The sequence below is a fragment of the Odontesthes bonariensis genome, chromosome 7 (assembly GCF_027942865.1).
Source record: "Odontesthes bonariensis isolate fOdoBon6 chromosome 7, fOdoBon6.hap1, whole genome shotgun sequence".
Classification (NCBI taxonomy): Eukaryota; Metazoa; Chordata; class Actinopteri; order Atheriniformes; family Atherinopsidae; genus Odontesthes; species Odontesthes bonariensis.
The window spans coordinates 7991624-8009336 of record NC_134512.1 but is presented as its reverse complement, the minus strand read 5'-3'; the positions used below and the strand labels follow the sequence as shown (position 1 = coordinate 8009336).

Sequence of the window (17713 nt, the reverse complement as noted above, 5' to 3'; positions counted from 1 at the left end):
TTAGATATACTCCACAGCCTCCTTACCCTTTATACATACAGCTCTTTTGTGGCAGTAGTGTTTTGCATAAGCTTATTTGTGTATCGCATTGGTAAAGAAAAAGGAGGTCATTCCTGAAGCAAAACAAAAAGGATTCAGTGCATCTCTAAACAACTTGCAACTTATATCGTAACACGTCGTCATTAATCCATCAATAACCCACCAAAGTTTGTCAAACCGTCAGATGTCAAAAAGAGAATATGATCAGTTAATCTCTAGCGGGACTTGAGTTTAAGTCAACAAAACGTGATAAGAAATGGAAAAGTAAGCCACAAGTTCTGTCTCTCCTCCTTTTCTATCACTTTCTTACACAAACACCAAATACTTACTAGAGACGTCTTCTGATAGGCCTGACCAGGCGCGAGCCTTGCCAGTCGGGCTTCATAATTAGCTTTCAACTTCTGATTCAAGCGCGATGCTTCTTCAATTGGTGTTAGCTCCCTGCAGCACAAGCAAAAACAAACAAGCGACGTCAAAGACACACGAACCAAACTCTTTCCACTTTATCACCATGACAAGATTATCAATATTAACTGTTTATACTGCTGTTGGCTGAGGAGATAACTGCATTTAAAAAAAAAAACATTCATTTTCCACGCTTTCTATGCATTATAGAATTGAATCAAATAGTTTTTTCCTCTTTTCTTCAAAAACACGTAACTTAGAGCGGTTTGTTAATCAGCTGCTGGTTATTTTCAGGCCTTTCAGAGTTTTCTCTGGTTTGGATTTAAAAGTAACACTTTCACCCCACTCTGGATGAGAGCTGCTGTACATTTTTCTGTATCCATTCTTTTCTTTTTCCTGATTCGTCTCCCATGCTCACACATGGAATCAATGAAGCGATGCTCAGTGTGTAGTTTTCTCTCCACGTTGCTGTATATTGAGGCCAAATAATCTGGAATCTTTCTTTAATCAGACCAGAGGATTGTGCTTATTGTGGTCTGACAGTAATTTTGGCGCCTTGTATCTCTCACTGAAGAATATCAGATCCCTTTACCATAATAACCTGATTGGTGCAGTGTTTCTGTAAAGTTTTACTGTCTCCACAAAGGATCTTTGGATCACTTTAATTGTTGCTCTTGGATTTACATTAGACATGGCCCTTCTTATCAGCTCAAAGTCTGTTGGTGGTTTCAGAAGTCATCGAGCTAAAAATGAAATGAAATGCTGAAAATGGTCTTGGATTGCTGACCCAACATGTGCCAGTTTACACGGTCCAGCCTTGCAGGTTTAAGGGCAAATCTCTCAAGCTTTTGGCTTGATTTTTATTCTTGCATTCATTCACTATCAGTGTGTTTCTTCACAATGTCCTCTGTTCTTAAATTAGACACAGGTAAACTCAAGTCAAGTTGTAGGACTAATGGAAGTAGGACGCACCAAAGGTAAGTAGCAATTATCATAACAAATGGGTCTGCATACCTTTTTGAAATTGGATATTCTAATATGATATAATATAATATATTATATATACACTTTTTTTTTTTTTAAAGACTGAAGTTTATCTGTAAGGTCTGTAAGGAATGTGCTGCTTGCCCACCGAGATTCTGCTAGTTAGATGTAATATTTTTTGCAGATACTTTATTCAATGTTAAAAATATAAAAATGCTAGATATTATCCTGAGTTATCAAAGGAATAAACAGAAATATTTTGGTGAGAGCAAAATCTCAGCAGCCAGATTAATGAATCAAACAATTTAGCTCCAACCTCTTTGTTTTTAAGTGTGAAACGTTGGCAACTATTTTTACTACAAGACATTAGACATTCAGTAAGAATCTGTTCAGGTGAAAACATTGTCATCTAAAGGGAATATACATGTAACTGGTTCCAATAAATCTATCCTTATCTGTGCTTTGTTCTTCAATTTCAATTATATCTATCAATGAAGGGAGCAATATCAGCAGTCTTTAACAAAAACAAGCCCTTACTTTTTACATGTGTCTTGTGAAGATACTATTTGTAATCTCTGGAAGACTTCGGGAGGCAGAAACGGGGAGAGCTCCCCGCCGCCTTCTGACAACACCCTGCGATGACCGGTCTTACTGGGACTGGTTGCTTTGTGCTGTTTATCAATACGAGTATCAGCTGCAGGGAAAGAAATGTGAAAGAGAGAGACAACATTAGCTTAAAGATCATAGTCACATGGCAAATTCATTGGGAAGTTTTGATTTGTCTCCTGGAGCTGGCTTGAAGTTAGCAGGGATTGACCGGTGTGTTTATTAAAGAGATGCTTCTGATTGGAGGGGACTGCACTCACAAGTGTTTACAGCAGTGGCGGCAGTGAGGGAAGCTGTCCGATGGAGATCTGATTGGCCGGGTGAACCAGGAGAAGAAGCAGAGGTGGGGAGGTCAGGAGGGTCAGAGCTCTTTCCAATAAATGATTTGGCTCGCTCCAGACACTGCTCAGCCAGCCTCAACATGCGCTCCACTTCGACTGCTATCATCTCCTTCTCCTCTGAGGCCAGGCAGAAAGAAAGGAAGTCAGGAAAAAATTATTTATTCCCAGAAAACGTGGCCCTGGCTAATGCAGGTCTACAATATAAAAGGTAATCACATGGTATTCTGGGATCTGTTTCAATTTCAATAATAACAATCAACTATTGTATTCAAGCTGATTAGTTTAAGTCGGGCGTGAACGATTAACAGCACTGGCTGCAGGGTGCTGCTTCAATTCTTATTCTTATCTAATTATAGGGTTCACATTATTTGGGAATCATTGCGTTGTATTTTCTTCAAAGTTCACATCTGAACCTTTTTTGCAAAAAAGTACGATGTTTCTGCAGAGATGGAACATTTTTCATTTCGATTCTTTGTTCCTTTGTGGTAAAATAAGGCATGACTACAATTGCCTCATCAACTCTAACCTGCATTTGGTGTAGCTCAGAAGCAGGAACTTGGACTTCCAAAATCATGTCATTTCAACCTTTGCTTTGCTGTTCACAACAAATACTTGTTAGCAGTTGTGTAACACATTACTTCTCAGATCTTACTTTGAGGCCCAGCTTCCTCCAAAAGTGCATGTGATATATAGTTGATGGTCCGCAAGTATTCACAGTAAGCTTCCTGCAAAGAGATAACAGGCAGGTCACATCAAGTAACTATCAAGGTAAACAGTAAACAATGCAATTCACACCGAGATTGTTCTAGATCGCAATAATAAACTGGGCTGTGGTTTTTCTTAGGGCACAGTACAACAAAGCAAGTTCAACATTTCCAGAGTATCTTTCTATGATTGGGTTTAACTAAACCTAACAAATGCGATCTTGCAACATGGTACTACGACTGTGGTTATCAACTGTAATTAAACCCAAGTTTTCATGAGGCCGGATATGTGCGCACTTATGTAAAACAGGTGGAATGGGCCTGTCACAATCGATAAGTTGAAAAGCAACACAGATGCTGCTGTCAAAACAGGGAGGAAATTTAATTACATTAATGTAATGTAGTCTTATTCTTTAAAACCAGCTGTTGTTAATACGCTTTGCAACAAACAGGCCAAATGAACTATAATACAAGTAATTCAAAGCAGTCAGTGGGCTTTTAGTAAATGTCTAAGTTGATTTTTCTGTCCTCTAAAATGCTAAACAAAAAGGGGTTCTAATTGTAGTGTATTAGTTTTCCAATCTGATAAACTGTGCACTCATAATGTATGAGAAAAGGAAATAATATAGCTGAACTCGTGAGCAGGTGTCCTATGTGCAGTGTCCACATACGTGTAGCTCCTCAACTCAGCTGGCTCAGGTTTGAGTCCCTTGCTGCATGTCTTCCTCTACTCTCTCAGCCCACTCGCTAACCCTAACCCAAGGCCACCAGCACCCAAAAATCTTTAACCATATCTCTTATAAGGATGTTTCAGAGCTTTAATCATACATTATAGTCGTTTTTGTTTGGGGGGGGGGGGGGTCACTCTTGTCCACACAACGACATCTCTTAACTTCTCATTTTCTAAGAGAATTGATTAGTCATGAGGCGGCGCTTCTGCATGTGCTGATCTCTTATCTCGGAACCTAAGCTGCTCCGGAGCAGATGATACAACCTGGTAAAAAGTAAACCAGCTTCATGACACTGATAATCCAGAGCTGAAGTTACCTCTCTAAGCCACTAACCCTGCTTCCTAGTTCAGGCTGCTGTTGTTACCGTGGTTGCTACCAAACTCAGTCTGAATGTCCGTGCCCGGCCTTTTTGTGAAATTATTCACAATTAGTAGAGAAACAGACTCTTTTTTTTTTTAAAGTATCTGCTCCAAGAAAACAAAGTTGAAATTTTAAGAAAGTCGCTGGTGTCTTCAAAGCCACTTTTTTTTTTAGGGAACTAATCATATGGGCAGAACCTGTCACACTGGTAACCAGAAAAAATAGAAAATAAACTTATGGCTTATTTGTCTATTCTGAGCGGGATGCTATGACATGCCAGATAGAAAAATCAGAAGAAAGAGAGAAAAGCCTATTTGTGGGAGAAGATCAGTCAGACACTAACTGTTGATGGTAAAAGTAACTTATGAATGATGTGATGGTGATAAAGCTGAAACAGTCTGTTAACCCATTGAGGCCGGGAAAGCATTGCCGCATTTCTACCTTTAAAGCCGGGGGCGCTGTTGCGTTATTCTACCTTTAAGGCCGGGAAAGCGTACACGTCTTTTTCCTGTATAAGGTTGTTTTGCACCAATTATTGACCTCTGCGCCAATGAAATGCATTATAATAGACATGTGAGAGTGTCGTCATGTTCCTCATGTCATTGTTTTGAAGTTAAGTTACATCGAAAAAAAAAAAAAAAAAAAGTTAAGTTACATCGAACAAGCATGGAGGACTTTCAGTGGGAAGATATTTCAGACGGGAGCGATTGTGAGGAGTTTCTTGGCTTTGATGATGCTGAAGAATGTGCTGACCCAATTGATGCAGATTTATGGCTAGCACATATGTTTGAGGATGATTTTGAAGGGTTTGAATGTGAGTGGAAGACTGACAATTACCACCGTAATCGACAGAGAGATTTCAACCGCACACCAGCGGTGAAAGTCGATTTACCTGCAGATGCCCCACCGTTGCAGGCATTTAATCATATTTTTACTGAGGAGCTTTGGGCACATCTCGTTTCCGAGACAAATAGATACAGTGACCAGGTACATCAGACTCCAGCTCGAGCAAAGATGGCAAGGTGGTCACACGTAACTGTGCCGGAGATGAAAACTTTTATTGGAATGTGTATGGGCTCCTTGTGCTGCCAGTACGAAGAGACTGGCGATAAAATAAATAGATAAATAAATAATTTAAATATAAAATTAAATTTTATTTTATTTTATTACTGTTTTCTAATTGAAAATAGCGCTGTTCCTACACGACTTTTTATTTTATTTTATAAATGTTTTTTTCTTTGAAAATAGTGCTGTTCCTGCACTTTACTTTTTACATTTTCTATTTTCGTGAAGGTGTATGTAAATAAACTCAATTTCCAAAGAAAGCCACAGGTGTAAGCTCTCAAATACTTTTTGAATTTTGTTTCTATCTGCTACAGAGGCTGAGAAATCAATCATTTAGTAGGCGTTGACACAATTGCTGAATTTCCAGAAAAACTTCAGGTTTTAGGGGGTCTTTCTGAAATTGCCCATGGGTTTTACAGGCATTCTTTTCCAGGCGTCTTAGGCCTAAATGGGTTAAGATGATGTCCCACAGTCTGTCCGGTACCTGACAGCAGAGCACAGAGATGCCAATTGCTTCTGAATGTAGCGCTCTTGCAACACCAAACATCTAAAAGAAGTCCCACTTAAAATAGTTCTTGATAAACCCCAAAACAGGCCCGGAATCAGCTCTTTCTAATAGCAGCTATGGCACTACAGTGGTTTTCATTGTACTGTCTCTGACAGATTGTGTCACACACTGACCCCTCCCTGCACTTAAAGGCTGTCAATCAGCCGGTTTGAGGGCAAAGGACCCCTGTTTGCTGCTCATGGTAAAATAAGCAACGCTCAATAAAAAATTTACTGTAACAATTAAAATGAAGGAGGACTGGAGAGGAGGGAGTGTCAAAGAGGTATGGAAACATACTCGAAATGGGTCTTTCAGTTCTAAAATGAATTATTGAAGCCAATTAAAACCAATTAAAACACTATGTAGAAACAAAATTTTAACTTTTTTAATAACCAGAAAATTGGTCAAATTAGAGTCAAATTGAATGGGAATGATGCCCCTAAACTAGCCTATTTAAGTTGATATTTAATTAACTTTATAGTCTGATATCATATTCAGTGTTTTTTATCCCGACTCATTCACACAGTATATAAATTTAAAGTTGACATGAACTAAAAGCGTGATTCAGTGAGTAGAAATTGAGCCAATTGAGTTAATGACAACATATATTAAAACAGTGCGTCCTAAAATGAGTCCTAACATTAATAGGCCTGACTCCCGGCAGGTGTGTTTCCGGTGTTTACTGTTACTAAACTGTTATGTTTAGCTAGCATCCCAGTGACAGTCCCCGCCCCCTCCGTCTGTTTACATATCGACACACCGCCGTTTCCTGTCGGGCTCAATCGACAGATTATCATTACTATCCAACTTTCTCTCTCACTACCTTATGTTTGTTCTCTCCGTCCAGTTGTATTGCTACTTTAGCCATTTTCATGGCGTTTTGTAGGGGCTTCACACCACTGTCAGCTGAAGCCATGGCACGTCCGATCCTCTTCTTCTTCTATGGTGTAGCAGCCTACGCGCATTGAATGCGTTTTGCTGCCCCCTTCAGTCTAATCTCTTCCATTACCAAATTACTGCCCAGATGGATCTTTTTTTTCTGCGGTTAATCTTGACAGAGATCTCCTCCACTGTCTAAAAGACAGTAGGCACTGCAAAAGGGTTTGTTTTATAGCAGTGTTCCTCAACTGTGGCCCGCGAGGGTCACTGCCAAGCATGTTTTATTCCTTGTTTGAACAACTAATTCAAATGAAATGGCTTATTTCATTTCAGAACTGATTACAGAAAATAATTGCAAAGTACTTTGTTACATGGGTATGTCACTGGTTAATCTAAGCAATGCTGATTTTGCTATTTGACCTGCTGATTTATTTCCCTCTTTTGATACATGAGCAGCTATAATCCCAATTTACTTCCTACTTCATAAAGATATGTATGCTGCTAAAATTATTTCTGTGACAGGTTCTGGTCTGGCTTCCTGCTGTCCATGAAATACAGCTTCTAATGCTTCCAGGAAGTCACTGTAGATGAATGTTGAGTGTGGGCTTAGACAGTTTTATCCACCAGAGGGCCCAGAGGTTTTGCCAAGAGCTCTGCTGTGTAAACTGATACTTCATCGGATATCCTCCACCAGTAAAATGAAATGAGGAGAAAAAAAAGAATGTCTTTTGCGAGTTTATTTGAGCTTGGACCTCATGAACGAGAGCTCACTTTTAAAGCTTGACAGAGAGAAGTGCTCCTCAAATGATAAAAACAGTAATATCTATGCAGTCGGTGACACAGTCCCAGTGGTTACAGGAAGTACCAAAACAGTATCATTAAGGCTGAAGTCAAGAAGCCTTCTAAAACCTGCTACTTGACAGTATACAACATACATATGCACATATATGAGAACAATGTATCACTTATGAATAAACATTATCTACAAGCTTTATGACACTCCTGAGGTCTTCCTCTGACCAGACTCAGTATGTTCAAATCTATCTTTCACCGATGTCATAATTATCGTGGAAGAAAAGGTAAGGTAAGATAATCTGCCTCTTTGTTTCTCCTACTTCTGCTATGTGTATCAGGCCTGCTGACAAAGGTACACGTCACCTCTAACTGTTTTTCATTTGACCCTTCAGCAATATATAAAGTTTCATGTTTTTAAAGGTTGTCCAGGTGTTTTCTAATCATTTGGAGAATAGAGTGCATACATAACTGTCTGGTGTACATAATGTGGCACCACACCTCCATGAGGGAAAGATCAGATATGGTGCAGAAATTCTTAATCATACAGATAGAACTGGAAAAAAGTATTTGTTGCGTTAACGTGAAATTTAATAAACCATTTTATCGCCACAAGTGTCAGAGTGAACAATGGACTCGCACAAATGTCTTTTCGAGATATGTCCTTTAAAGAATTTGAATCAGTGCCGTTCAGGAGCTGTTAAACCCACTACATGTGCTGTAGGAAAATAATGTTATTGCAGAACACATATTTGTTGACAAAATTGTCCCTAGGAGTGAGTGTGAGCGTGTGTGTGGTTGTTTGTCTCGTTTGTCTCTGTGTGGCCCTGTGATGGACTGGCGGCCTGTCCAGGGTGTACCCTGCCTCTCGCCTATTGACCGCTGGGATAGGCTCCAGCCCCCCCGCGACCCGACCGACGGATTCAGCGGTATAGAAAATGGATGGATGGATGGATATTTGTTGACCTCAATATCCAAAAAGGTGGTATGTCTTCACACTAAAGACACTTATTCCTTCAATATGAATCTGTTCAGAAGCCTGTGGGCAAACATGTGCTGTTGGCTCCCAGTTACCACCCAACTCCCAACAATGACCTTCCTCTGGAAAGAACGTTCTTCCTGTGTGGGCAGTGTTATTTAAAGAAATAGTCATGGTCTTTTTGCCATGGTGTGTTTTTGTTAAATTGGCTGAATACCTATTTGTGTTAACAAGCAATTGAACAAGTATACCTATTAAAGTGGCCGGTGAGTGTATATATATACATATATATATATATATGTATATATATATATATATATATATATATATATATATATATATATATATATATATATATATATATATATATATATGTGTGTTTTTCTTTTTTTCCAACAGAAAACATAATGTGTACATTGTGAGAACATTTATTTTTAGTTTCAGTCCAACGCAGAAACATACCTCCTATGGGAAAGTTAACTGCAGACAGCTCTAAATATTGCTGCAAAGCTCAGCACCATGAGCAACAACTTTATCACATGATGGAGATGACAAAAATAAGTCAAATTAGTAAAAGGATTAATATTTTGAAGCTTTACAACAATGAGTTCCAACTCAGGAAATCTCATGTCAGGAAAAAGCAAACTTTCCTTTTTCCAACTTTCACTGAAATTATTTAAAGCTTCAAATATACATTGTAGGTTTACTATCAAAGACAACAGGAATAACAAAAACAAGCTCGTCTAATTATTTTTTTTATCGTTCTGTATTTTGAGTTAAAATTTTACTGGGTTATAAAGAAAGAAAAATGTATTAAAAACTTTTACAACCAGGGAGCATTTAATGTTTTCTTATTCTCCCAGATCTTGTACAATTAAATACAAAAACAGACCCCAGGAATGTATTCATTTAAGGTTTAGAGAAGGCATAAACAGTGGTCAGCCACACTGGCAGAGGTCAAGCTGTTCCATTGAGAGGCATCATGTGATTTCCTTGATTACATAGCAATACTCCTCTGTCACTGCTGTCTGAGGTCATCTGCTCTGTTCACTTTATTTTCCAGCTATTTGTCACGTCAAGCACAATTCTGAGAAAACTGCAGGGGGTGAGTGTCATCATGACTGTGGGTTACAAGAAGTTTAAGGGACACCACACAGTTGCTCTAACATCCCAAATGACTGAAGTCCTAGAAAAACTGTTACTGGCTCACCTAATTTAAAAGGTGGACATCTTTCAGTACGCTACAGTTTGCTTATCCTTCTGGGGTTTGTGTTGAAGATGCTATCATAGAACAGCTTCAGCAATTCCACTCTCATCTGAGCAAAGCAGACATCACAGTGAGGATCATGTTCTTTGATTTCTCCAGTGCTTTTAATATAATTCAGATTGTACTGTTATGTAAGAGATGCATTCCTCCACAACCACCTGGATTACTGACTACCTCATAAACAGACCAAAGTTTGTGAGACTGAAGGATTGTGTGTCTGAGAAGGTGGTCAGCACCGCATGGGAACTGCATTCTCATCATTGCTCTTCACTCTGTACACCTCAGACTTTCAGTACGACTCAGAGCTCTGTCATCTCAAGAAATACTTAGATGACTGCGGTTGTTGGGTGTATCAGTGACATGGACAAGAGGCTGAGTACAGGAACTAATCAATCACTTTGTGGCATGGTGTGGGAACATTCACCCCATTTTCAACACAAACAAAACAATAGAGATTATTTTGGATTGTAGGAGGACCAGAAATGAACCAAAAACTGTCTCCATCCAACGTGAGGAGGCCAAGGTGATTGAGGAATACAGATACCTGGGGGTTTACCTGGACAGTAGATTGGACTGGAAATGCAACACAGAGACTGTCTTCAAGAAAGAACATAACAGACTGTACTTTTTGAGGAAGCTTCGGTCCTTCAATGTTCCCACCAAGATGTTACGTATCTTCTACAAGTCAGTAGTAAAGGGTGCAATCTACTTTGCAGCCATCTGTTGGGGCAGCAACGTCAGAGCCTGCAATTTAAAGAAACTGAACAAACTGATAGAGAGGCGTGGGTCTGTGGTGGGGACTGTTCTGGAGCCACTGGACTTGACTGTAAAAAAGACGAAAGCTTCAAAGCTAAAAGATAAAGATAGAACAAAGAACACCTCTGACACCTTCTACTTACACTCTAAGAACTTTAACTAGTCTCTACTCAATCTGTGCAACATTTTTACTCTTAAAAATACTTAGTAAATTTGAAAGCTGTGAAATCAATTAGATTTACCTTGTGAATTAAGTAAATGTAATTTAAAAAATGATGCTGATCTGATAACTAAATTGAGTACCATGAAATTCAAAATTAATTTTTAATTTTTAAATAATTTTTTTTAAGTCTATGCGATAGTAAAGGCTCCAGTATGCTCCGTAGCTATCGGCCAATCAGACTCCGTAGTCACGCAGAGTATGGAAGTTTTTCTGTGCCATCAGAGTTTGAATACGAATTTCTAATATCGATTTTTTACAGCATCAAAATCAGACTCTGAATTTGAAAAAACAACAGTGGAAAAAAAAAATTCTGTGGAAAAAAATCAACTTAAAAAAATTCAGTGGAAAAAAAATTCAACTTCCAAAAATTCTGTGGAAAAAAATTCAACTTCAAAATATTCTGTGGAAAAAAATTCAACTTCAAAAAATTCTGTGGAAAAAGAACCAGACTTCCAGGTAAACAGGGAGAAGCAATTGATCCCTGTCTCAATTCATCCAACGGCAGCCAATCAAGTTACACTACATTGGACAGATCAGCCATGTCCACCAACGAAGGTGATGGTGCTTCGGTGAGTGAGTTTACTTTATTTGCCATTTGTGTGAATACAATTGAGTAATAGATATTACTCAATATCTATTGAGCTGATCTGATGTTGAATTTTTTCCACTGAATTTTTGGAAGTTGAATTTTTTTTTACTGATTTTGATGCTGTAAAAATTCGATATTAGAAATTCGTATTCAAACTCTGATGGCACAGAAAAACTTCCATATAAGAGGCTCATAACCTTTCGAAGTTCTCCGTCGGGATGTCGGATACGCAAGGCAATTCCCCTCCCGATCAGTAAGCGGCGCTACGTTAAACGACCTAATCTCGCGACGACGTCTATCGTGCAAGTCGTTGATTGGTTGTTTACCTTCCGGCTCAGTTCCACTCCTCACAGTGAACGATGGCGACCGAGAGAGAAAGACTGTTGTTGGAGTTGGAGCTTATTGAAATTGAAACGCAAATAATTTTGTTAAATAAATGGAGAAGGGAACGAGAGAGAAGACGGGTGCGGCGGTGGGATGTTCGCCCACTGAACCAATCGAGGCAGAGTACGGGCGAATTTAACACAGTTGTTCGCCCTCTGAGGGCCATGGACGAAGAAACGCACTTCAGGTATTTTCGAATGTCGGCTGGCAAATTTGATGACCTTCTTCGTCGTGTGCAACCATTTATACATCATCAGGGCACACACAGCATGCCAGTTGATGTTGCCCAGAGACTGGCTGTAACTTTAAGGATTTTAGCCTCTGGTGGGAGCCAACAGGCTGTAGCGGGGAGCTACAAACTGGCGTCCAGCACAGTGTCCCGCATTGTATCGGAAGTCTGCAAGGCGTTGTGGAAGGCTCTGCAACCAGACTACCTTCCATGCATTTCAACCAGCCAGTGGAAAGCCATAGCAGAGGATTTTTGGCGCCTGTGGAATTTTCCAAACTGCGTTGGAAGCATCGACGGCAAACGCGTTCACATCAGGGCACCTCGTCATGGCGGGAGTGACTACTTGAACGATAAAGGCGATCACTCCTTTGTCCTGATGGCAACGTGTGATGCCAGGTATCGCTTCACTACAGTGGACGTGGGAGCGTATGGACGAGAGAGCGACGGCGGCATTTTTAAAGAGAGCTCATTTGGATCAATGCTGCTCAACCACAAACTGAACCTGCCCCCACCAGCTGTTCTTCCTGGGACAAGTACTCACACACCCCAGATGATTGTTGGTGACGATGCCTTTCCCCTGCACATCAATCTGATGCGTCCATTTCCTGGTATGTGTAAATCACTGCAAAGTATATTGTCTTTGAATGAAAAATTATGTTCTTTTTAGTAATACTCTACATTTTTTTCAGGGGCAGATTTGGGCAGGGACAAACAGACATTCAACTACCGTCTCTCACGAGCCTGGCGGGTGATTGAAAATACATTTGGCATAATGGCAGCACGGTGGAGAATTCTTGGAAGGCCAATCGAGTTCCTGCCAGACAAGGTTGTGGATGTGGTAAAGGCTTGTGTTGTTCTCCACAACTATCTGGTCCACACTGACGAGGCAAACACGGCAGAGAACCGCTACACCCCGCCTACGTTCTCTGATGCAGACTCTGCCGGAGTGGTGCAGCCTGGTGAGTGGCGCAAAGTTGTGGATGGAGACTCAAACCTGGGACCTATCGATTCTGCAGAGATGTCCAGGATCTGTTCTACCAGAGTTGCTCTGGGTGTCAGAACTGAACTTATGCATTTCTTCATGAGGCCAGACGGAGCAGTACCATGGCAGGATGACAGTGTCGCGCAGCACACTTGGCAACAGAACCAACTAACCTGATATGTTGTCTTTTACATAGTCATAAGTGTTGTTAATAAACATCCACATTTTTTCAAAACTTATTTGGTTCATTATTTTATTTCTTTTTGAAAATAATTAAGGTACAAACACAAATAATCCAGAATGCCAGTCTTTTACTGCCGCTGTGCATGGATCATGCCGTACACCTGGTACATGAGGCTGTCCCTCTTCTCCAGAGGAACCTTTCGCAGTAGGTCTACCGCAATCTGTCCAAACCTCAAATACTTGTCATAAATTGGTTATTACATTGTCATAAATTGGCTTTATTCTTAGACTTTATGTATTCATATTCTGTACTTCACTAAATAATCTATGTTCCTAGTTTGTACGTTTACACTCTGCTCATACAAACGCAATGTATGTCAGATAGGTCTGGTACAGTAGATACACACCTGAAACAACACTCACACATCGTTTATCACATCCAAAGAACATGACAAAGATGGTGGATGGCCTGCTCATATCACTAGCAAATGTCCAATTATACTTTGTTGAGTGTAAGTACAACCTCTGTGAGATAAAGGTGGACATAAATATGAAATGTTTCTCCGAGTTCAGCGCGGCTAAACTTGTGACCACGAATAAATACTTTGTTTAACTTAAGATTTCTCCAGCTTGTTCTTGGGCTTCCAATAAAAGAATCAAACAGTTCATTATTTTATTTCTTTGTGCAAAATAATTAAGGTACAAACGCAAATAATTCAGAATGCCAGTCTTTTACTGCCGCTGTGCATGGATCATGCCGTACACCTGGTACATGAGGCTGTCCCTCTTCTCCAGAGGAACCTTTCGCAGCAGGTCTGCCACAATCTGTCCAAACCTCGAATACTCGTCACCTGTGTCCTGCAGCCTTTTTTCAATGGCCAGCTTGCGCTCTTCTAAGCGCTCCATTTTCTTTGCGAAGCCGTCATCAATCTCCCTCTGCCTTTTCTTCTTCTGGCCTCATCGGGACAGAGGAGACGGCGCGGTCATGGGGGCTGCAGGAGTGGATGGAGAAGGTAAGCTTTCCACCTGGGAACCCGTGGATGAGTTGGAGGATGCAATAGGTGAGATTTCAGGCTGGGACGTTGTGGGAAGTTGTGATGCGGGGGATGAGGCGCAGGATGAAAGATCGGATGGCTCGGGGGAGGTCTTTGGTGATTCTGTGGGTGCTCTGGTATTCACAGATAATAGGTCCAATGACCCATCTATGTCTACCGACACTGGCGGTGAGGTCTGTTCCTATGGTAAAGAAAGGTTTGTCTGTTAGCAAAAGAAAATCGTAAATGGCTACAATGGCCAAAGTCACAACTTTATACATTGCATTAATAATTTGTTTGCACTACCACTAGACACATTCTACCATAGCATCTTATCATGGTCAATGTATTAAAGAGCAAGTCCCTATCATGCCTATGTAATCCCTTCACATGCTCTTAACTCCTGCATTTCTGTGAGTGATTCTTGATCAAATGTGTGTATATATGTAGGCTATAAGCTACTGGATTCCTAAACACTTTTTCGGGGTGAATAAGTAACTATCTATCAAGCAATGTGGACACCTACTGCATCTAAGACTAGGAATCTCTGTTATAGCACTGGTAGCTCGCCTACACAATGTTAACAACCAGTTACCTTATAGTAATTTGACGAAGTATGTCGGTGTATCACATGAGGTGCCAGCCAGGACAGGAAAAAATACAGTGCCGGGACTTTCTGTACGCCGCCGGCATCCCCACTGCAGCTGGCCATCTTCTTTCTGAGTCGAACATACTTGTCCCTCAAAAATCTCCACTTCTTGATGCACGTTATGACGTCCATCTCAACAGTCTCTGCAATCTCTCGCCAAGAATTGTTGGTCTTTTGAGCGTCCTTGTAGTCTTTATGGGACGTCACATAAAGGTTTTCGTACTTTCGTACTTCTTCGATCAGTCGTTCCTCGATTTGCTCCATTGTTTGAAATGTTGATCGGCCACAGAGTAAACTCTTTCAAAAATGGCGGTGTTGTTGTGAGAGGAAGGAGCTAAACCGGAAAAGTGATTCTGGAAATTATGTAGTCAGCCGACCAATCACAACCCTTGCAGTCTCCACGAGTCTCCGTCTCCTCGATGTGTAGTTAGGAATTTTGGCCGACGCACGCAAGCAACGGAGAGCGTCTCCGGGAGGGTTTCCGACGACGGAGAGGGCTCTCCGTGGCCTTTCCCGGATCAGGCTTAACCCTAAATTCAAACCACTCAAAAACAATAAGTAGATGCAACTGAAAATGAGATTATTATTTAACAAAACAAATCTGCTACATTTACTCAATGTTTTTAACAGAATGTAATTAATACTGGACTATCAAATATCAGAATAAATATTAGTGCTGGGCGGTATACCGGTTCACACCGAATACCGCTTTATAATTTCGTTATGATATGAATTTTTAATATACCGCCATACCGGTGTATTTGATTACACAACGGGGGGAACGCTGCGTCGCGCGACATTGTTTGAGACGGGACCCTTTTCAGTGTTGCGCTTCTAAACACGCATGTTTACTGTCTATTTTTAACACTATTTAAAAAATACTGGTATTCGTTAAGCTGCATTTCCTTTCCCTGCTCTCCCTTCGTCTCTCTGTCAGCCTACACACACACACACAGCCCCTCCCCTCCGTGCACACAGCGTGTGTCTCCATCAGCGAGATCATGCCTGGGAAGCATGGAAGCTTGCTAGCTTCAGCGCCGCGTTAAGCCTGATTCTTACTCGGCGCAACCGCGCAACTGTTCTGGCTCGAGAACCATTAATGACGTAATCGAAAGCGCCAGCCCCTTCACAGTTCCTTCAGCTCATAAGCGCAGTTTGCGCCGAGTATGCGTCACATTTGCAGTTCTCTCCAGACCAGCGGGCGTCACTGTTGAGGAAACAAGCTGAAGAACCGGACGAAGAAAAGCATACGAAGAAAGCATACACAATGCCACCTGTGGTGTCACGTCAGCAGAGGCTGGCACATCTGATGCGGAATGAATTTACTCTGGGTGTAGAACTGTATATGTATCTCAGAGCTAAGCGGCTGCGGCAAAAACAGAAGAGAAGGTGGAATGTTCGTCCTTTGCAACAAGACGAACTTTGTCAAACGTTGTCCTTTGGGACAACGTTGTCCCAGTGTAACTTCATAGACGTGTCGTACAGATGTTTGTAGAGGCGCACCCTCTCGGTCACCGCGGTCTCTGCAGTGTTCATGTTTCCTTTCTCTTGGTCAGCTGTTTCCGGTTGAGCTTGCGCGAAGTCAGAAAAAAAGTTGTGTGCGCGCCCTTGCGACGCGCGAGGATTTTTTAGCTTGCGACGGGGGGCGTGGCGGAATTTTGGGTCACGTGACCGTTTGCGCCATTTGCGACCAGCTAGTAAGAATGGGGTTGCGCCGAGTAAGAATCAGGCTTTAGATTAGCTCCCATTAAAAAGTCCTGTAAAAATATTTTATATTTCTAATACAATGTTGTCCCGTCCCGACCCGACCCATAGCAAACAAGCGATTACGCCTTCTTTATAAAGTTAACTAGTCGCAAGTTTGCCGTAAAAAAAAAAAAAAAAAAATGTAGTTGGGTTGTCGAGGTCTAAACACTAGCAGCTGTGAATCAAATAAAGTAGGTTTTTAAAACTCTTACACTGAATGTTTGCTGCTTCAATCCAGAAAAATATTTTCCGCGATTGAAAAAGAGACATGCGTGTTGAGGATGAGGACCAGCCTGAACCGGAGGTATCAGTCTGAAACAGAGCTGAACAGTCCGACCAGTGTAATTAGCTATTTTATTAATTTGTTTACAATGAAGATGTGAATATTAATAAAATATAGTTCTGTGTGACCAATTATTAACGAAGGAATTATTTTGAAGAATTTTAATTTTTAGTTCTCAATCTGTAGAAAATGCTGTGAACACCTAATTATGCATGAAAAAAAAATACCGTGATATACCGTGAAACCGTGATACCATGAAAAAATACCGTGATATGTATTTTTGGTCATACCGCCCAGCACTAATAAATATGTTATATTTACCTATTTTTTGCTCTGCTAAGATCCCACTGCTGAGGACAGTGCTGCCCTCAATTACTATGCCGACATCAACTGACCCATCTCTGACCTGCAGCAGGTAAATCTTCATCACCTCACCGGCCAACTCCTCTTGAACGTTGGCAGATCCATCAGCAGCATCCTGCAGACATTGTAAAGATAACTGTTTAGAGCTCACTTTCAACTTGCATGTCGCAAGACAAATACCACCCACTAACATAAAAGAGCATAGCAGGACATAAAGTGGAGAATCTGAACAATACTACTGTGGTGGTCCCAAATTTGTTTTTGATCTCTTTTTAAAAACACACAATATAACTAATTAAAGGGGCACTAGGTAGCAATTTTCACCTAAAATTATAGCCTTCAGGAGTTTACCAAAGGTTAAAGAAGTCAATAGTAAGCGAATGAAGCCTGTCTCACTCCCAACAGGGGTCTGTGTGCTGAGAATCCCAAATGTAACTTTGCCAGGAGTGACCCGCTTCTGAAGTCTCGCGATGCGCGAGAAGAGTCGTTTGTGTTTACGGCACTTAGCTAAGTACTGTATGCTAGTTGTAGGCTATGTGTTCGCTTGCGTTGAAGAGCCAACACCAAGCGTTTCATATTCTGCCTTTCACAGA

The 17713-nt window shown here is 40.9% G+C and overlaps 1 protein-coding gene across 1 annotated transcript in view; it reads right to left on the bottom strand.

Annotated features, from left to right (window-relative positions):
* vps9d1 (VPS9 domain containing 1) overlaps positions 1-6733 on the bottom strand; it is a 39299-nt gene extending 32566 nt beyond the window's left edge. Inside the window, exons 1-5 of the mRNA XM_075469325.1 lie at positions 6606-6733; positions 3028-3100; positions 2295-2492; positions 1966-2122; positions 369-480 (exon numbers count right to left, since the gene is read on the bottom strand). Coding sequence (XP_075325440.1) covers positions 369-480; positions 1966-2122; positions 2295-2492; positions 3028-3100; positions 6606-6698 — 633 coding nt within the window. The 5' untranslated portion in view covers positions 6699-6733. The remainder of the gene's footprint in view (positions 1-368; positions 481-1965; positions 2123-2294; positions 2493-3027; positions 3101-6605) is intronic.
* Between the last annotated feature and the right edge of the window lie 10980 nt (positions 6734-17713).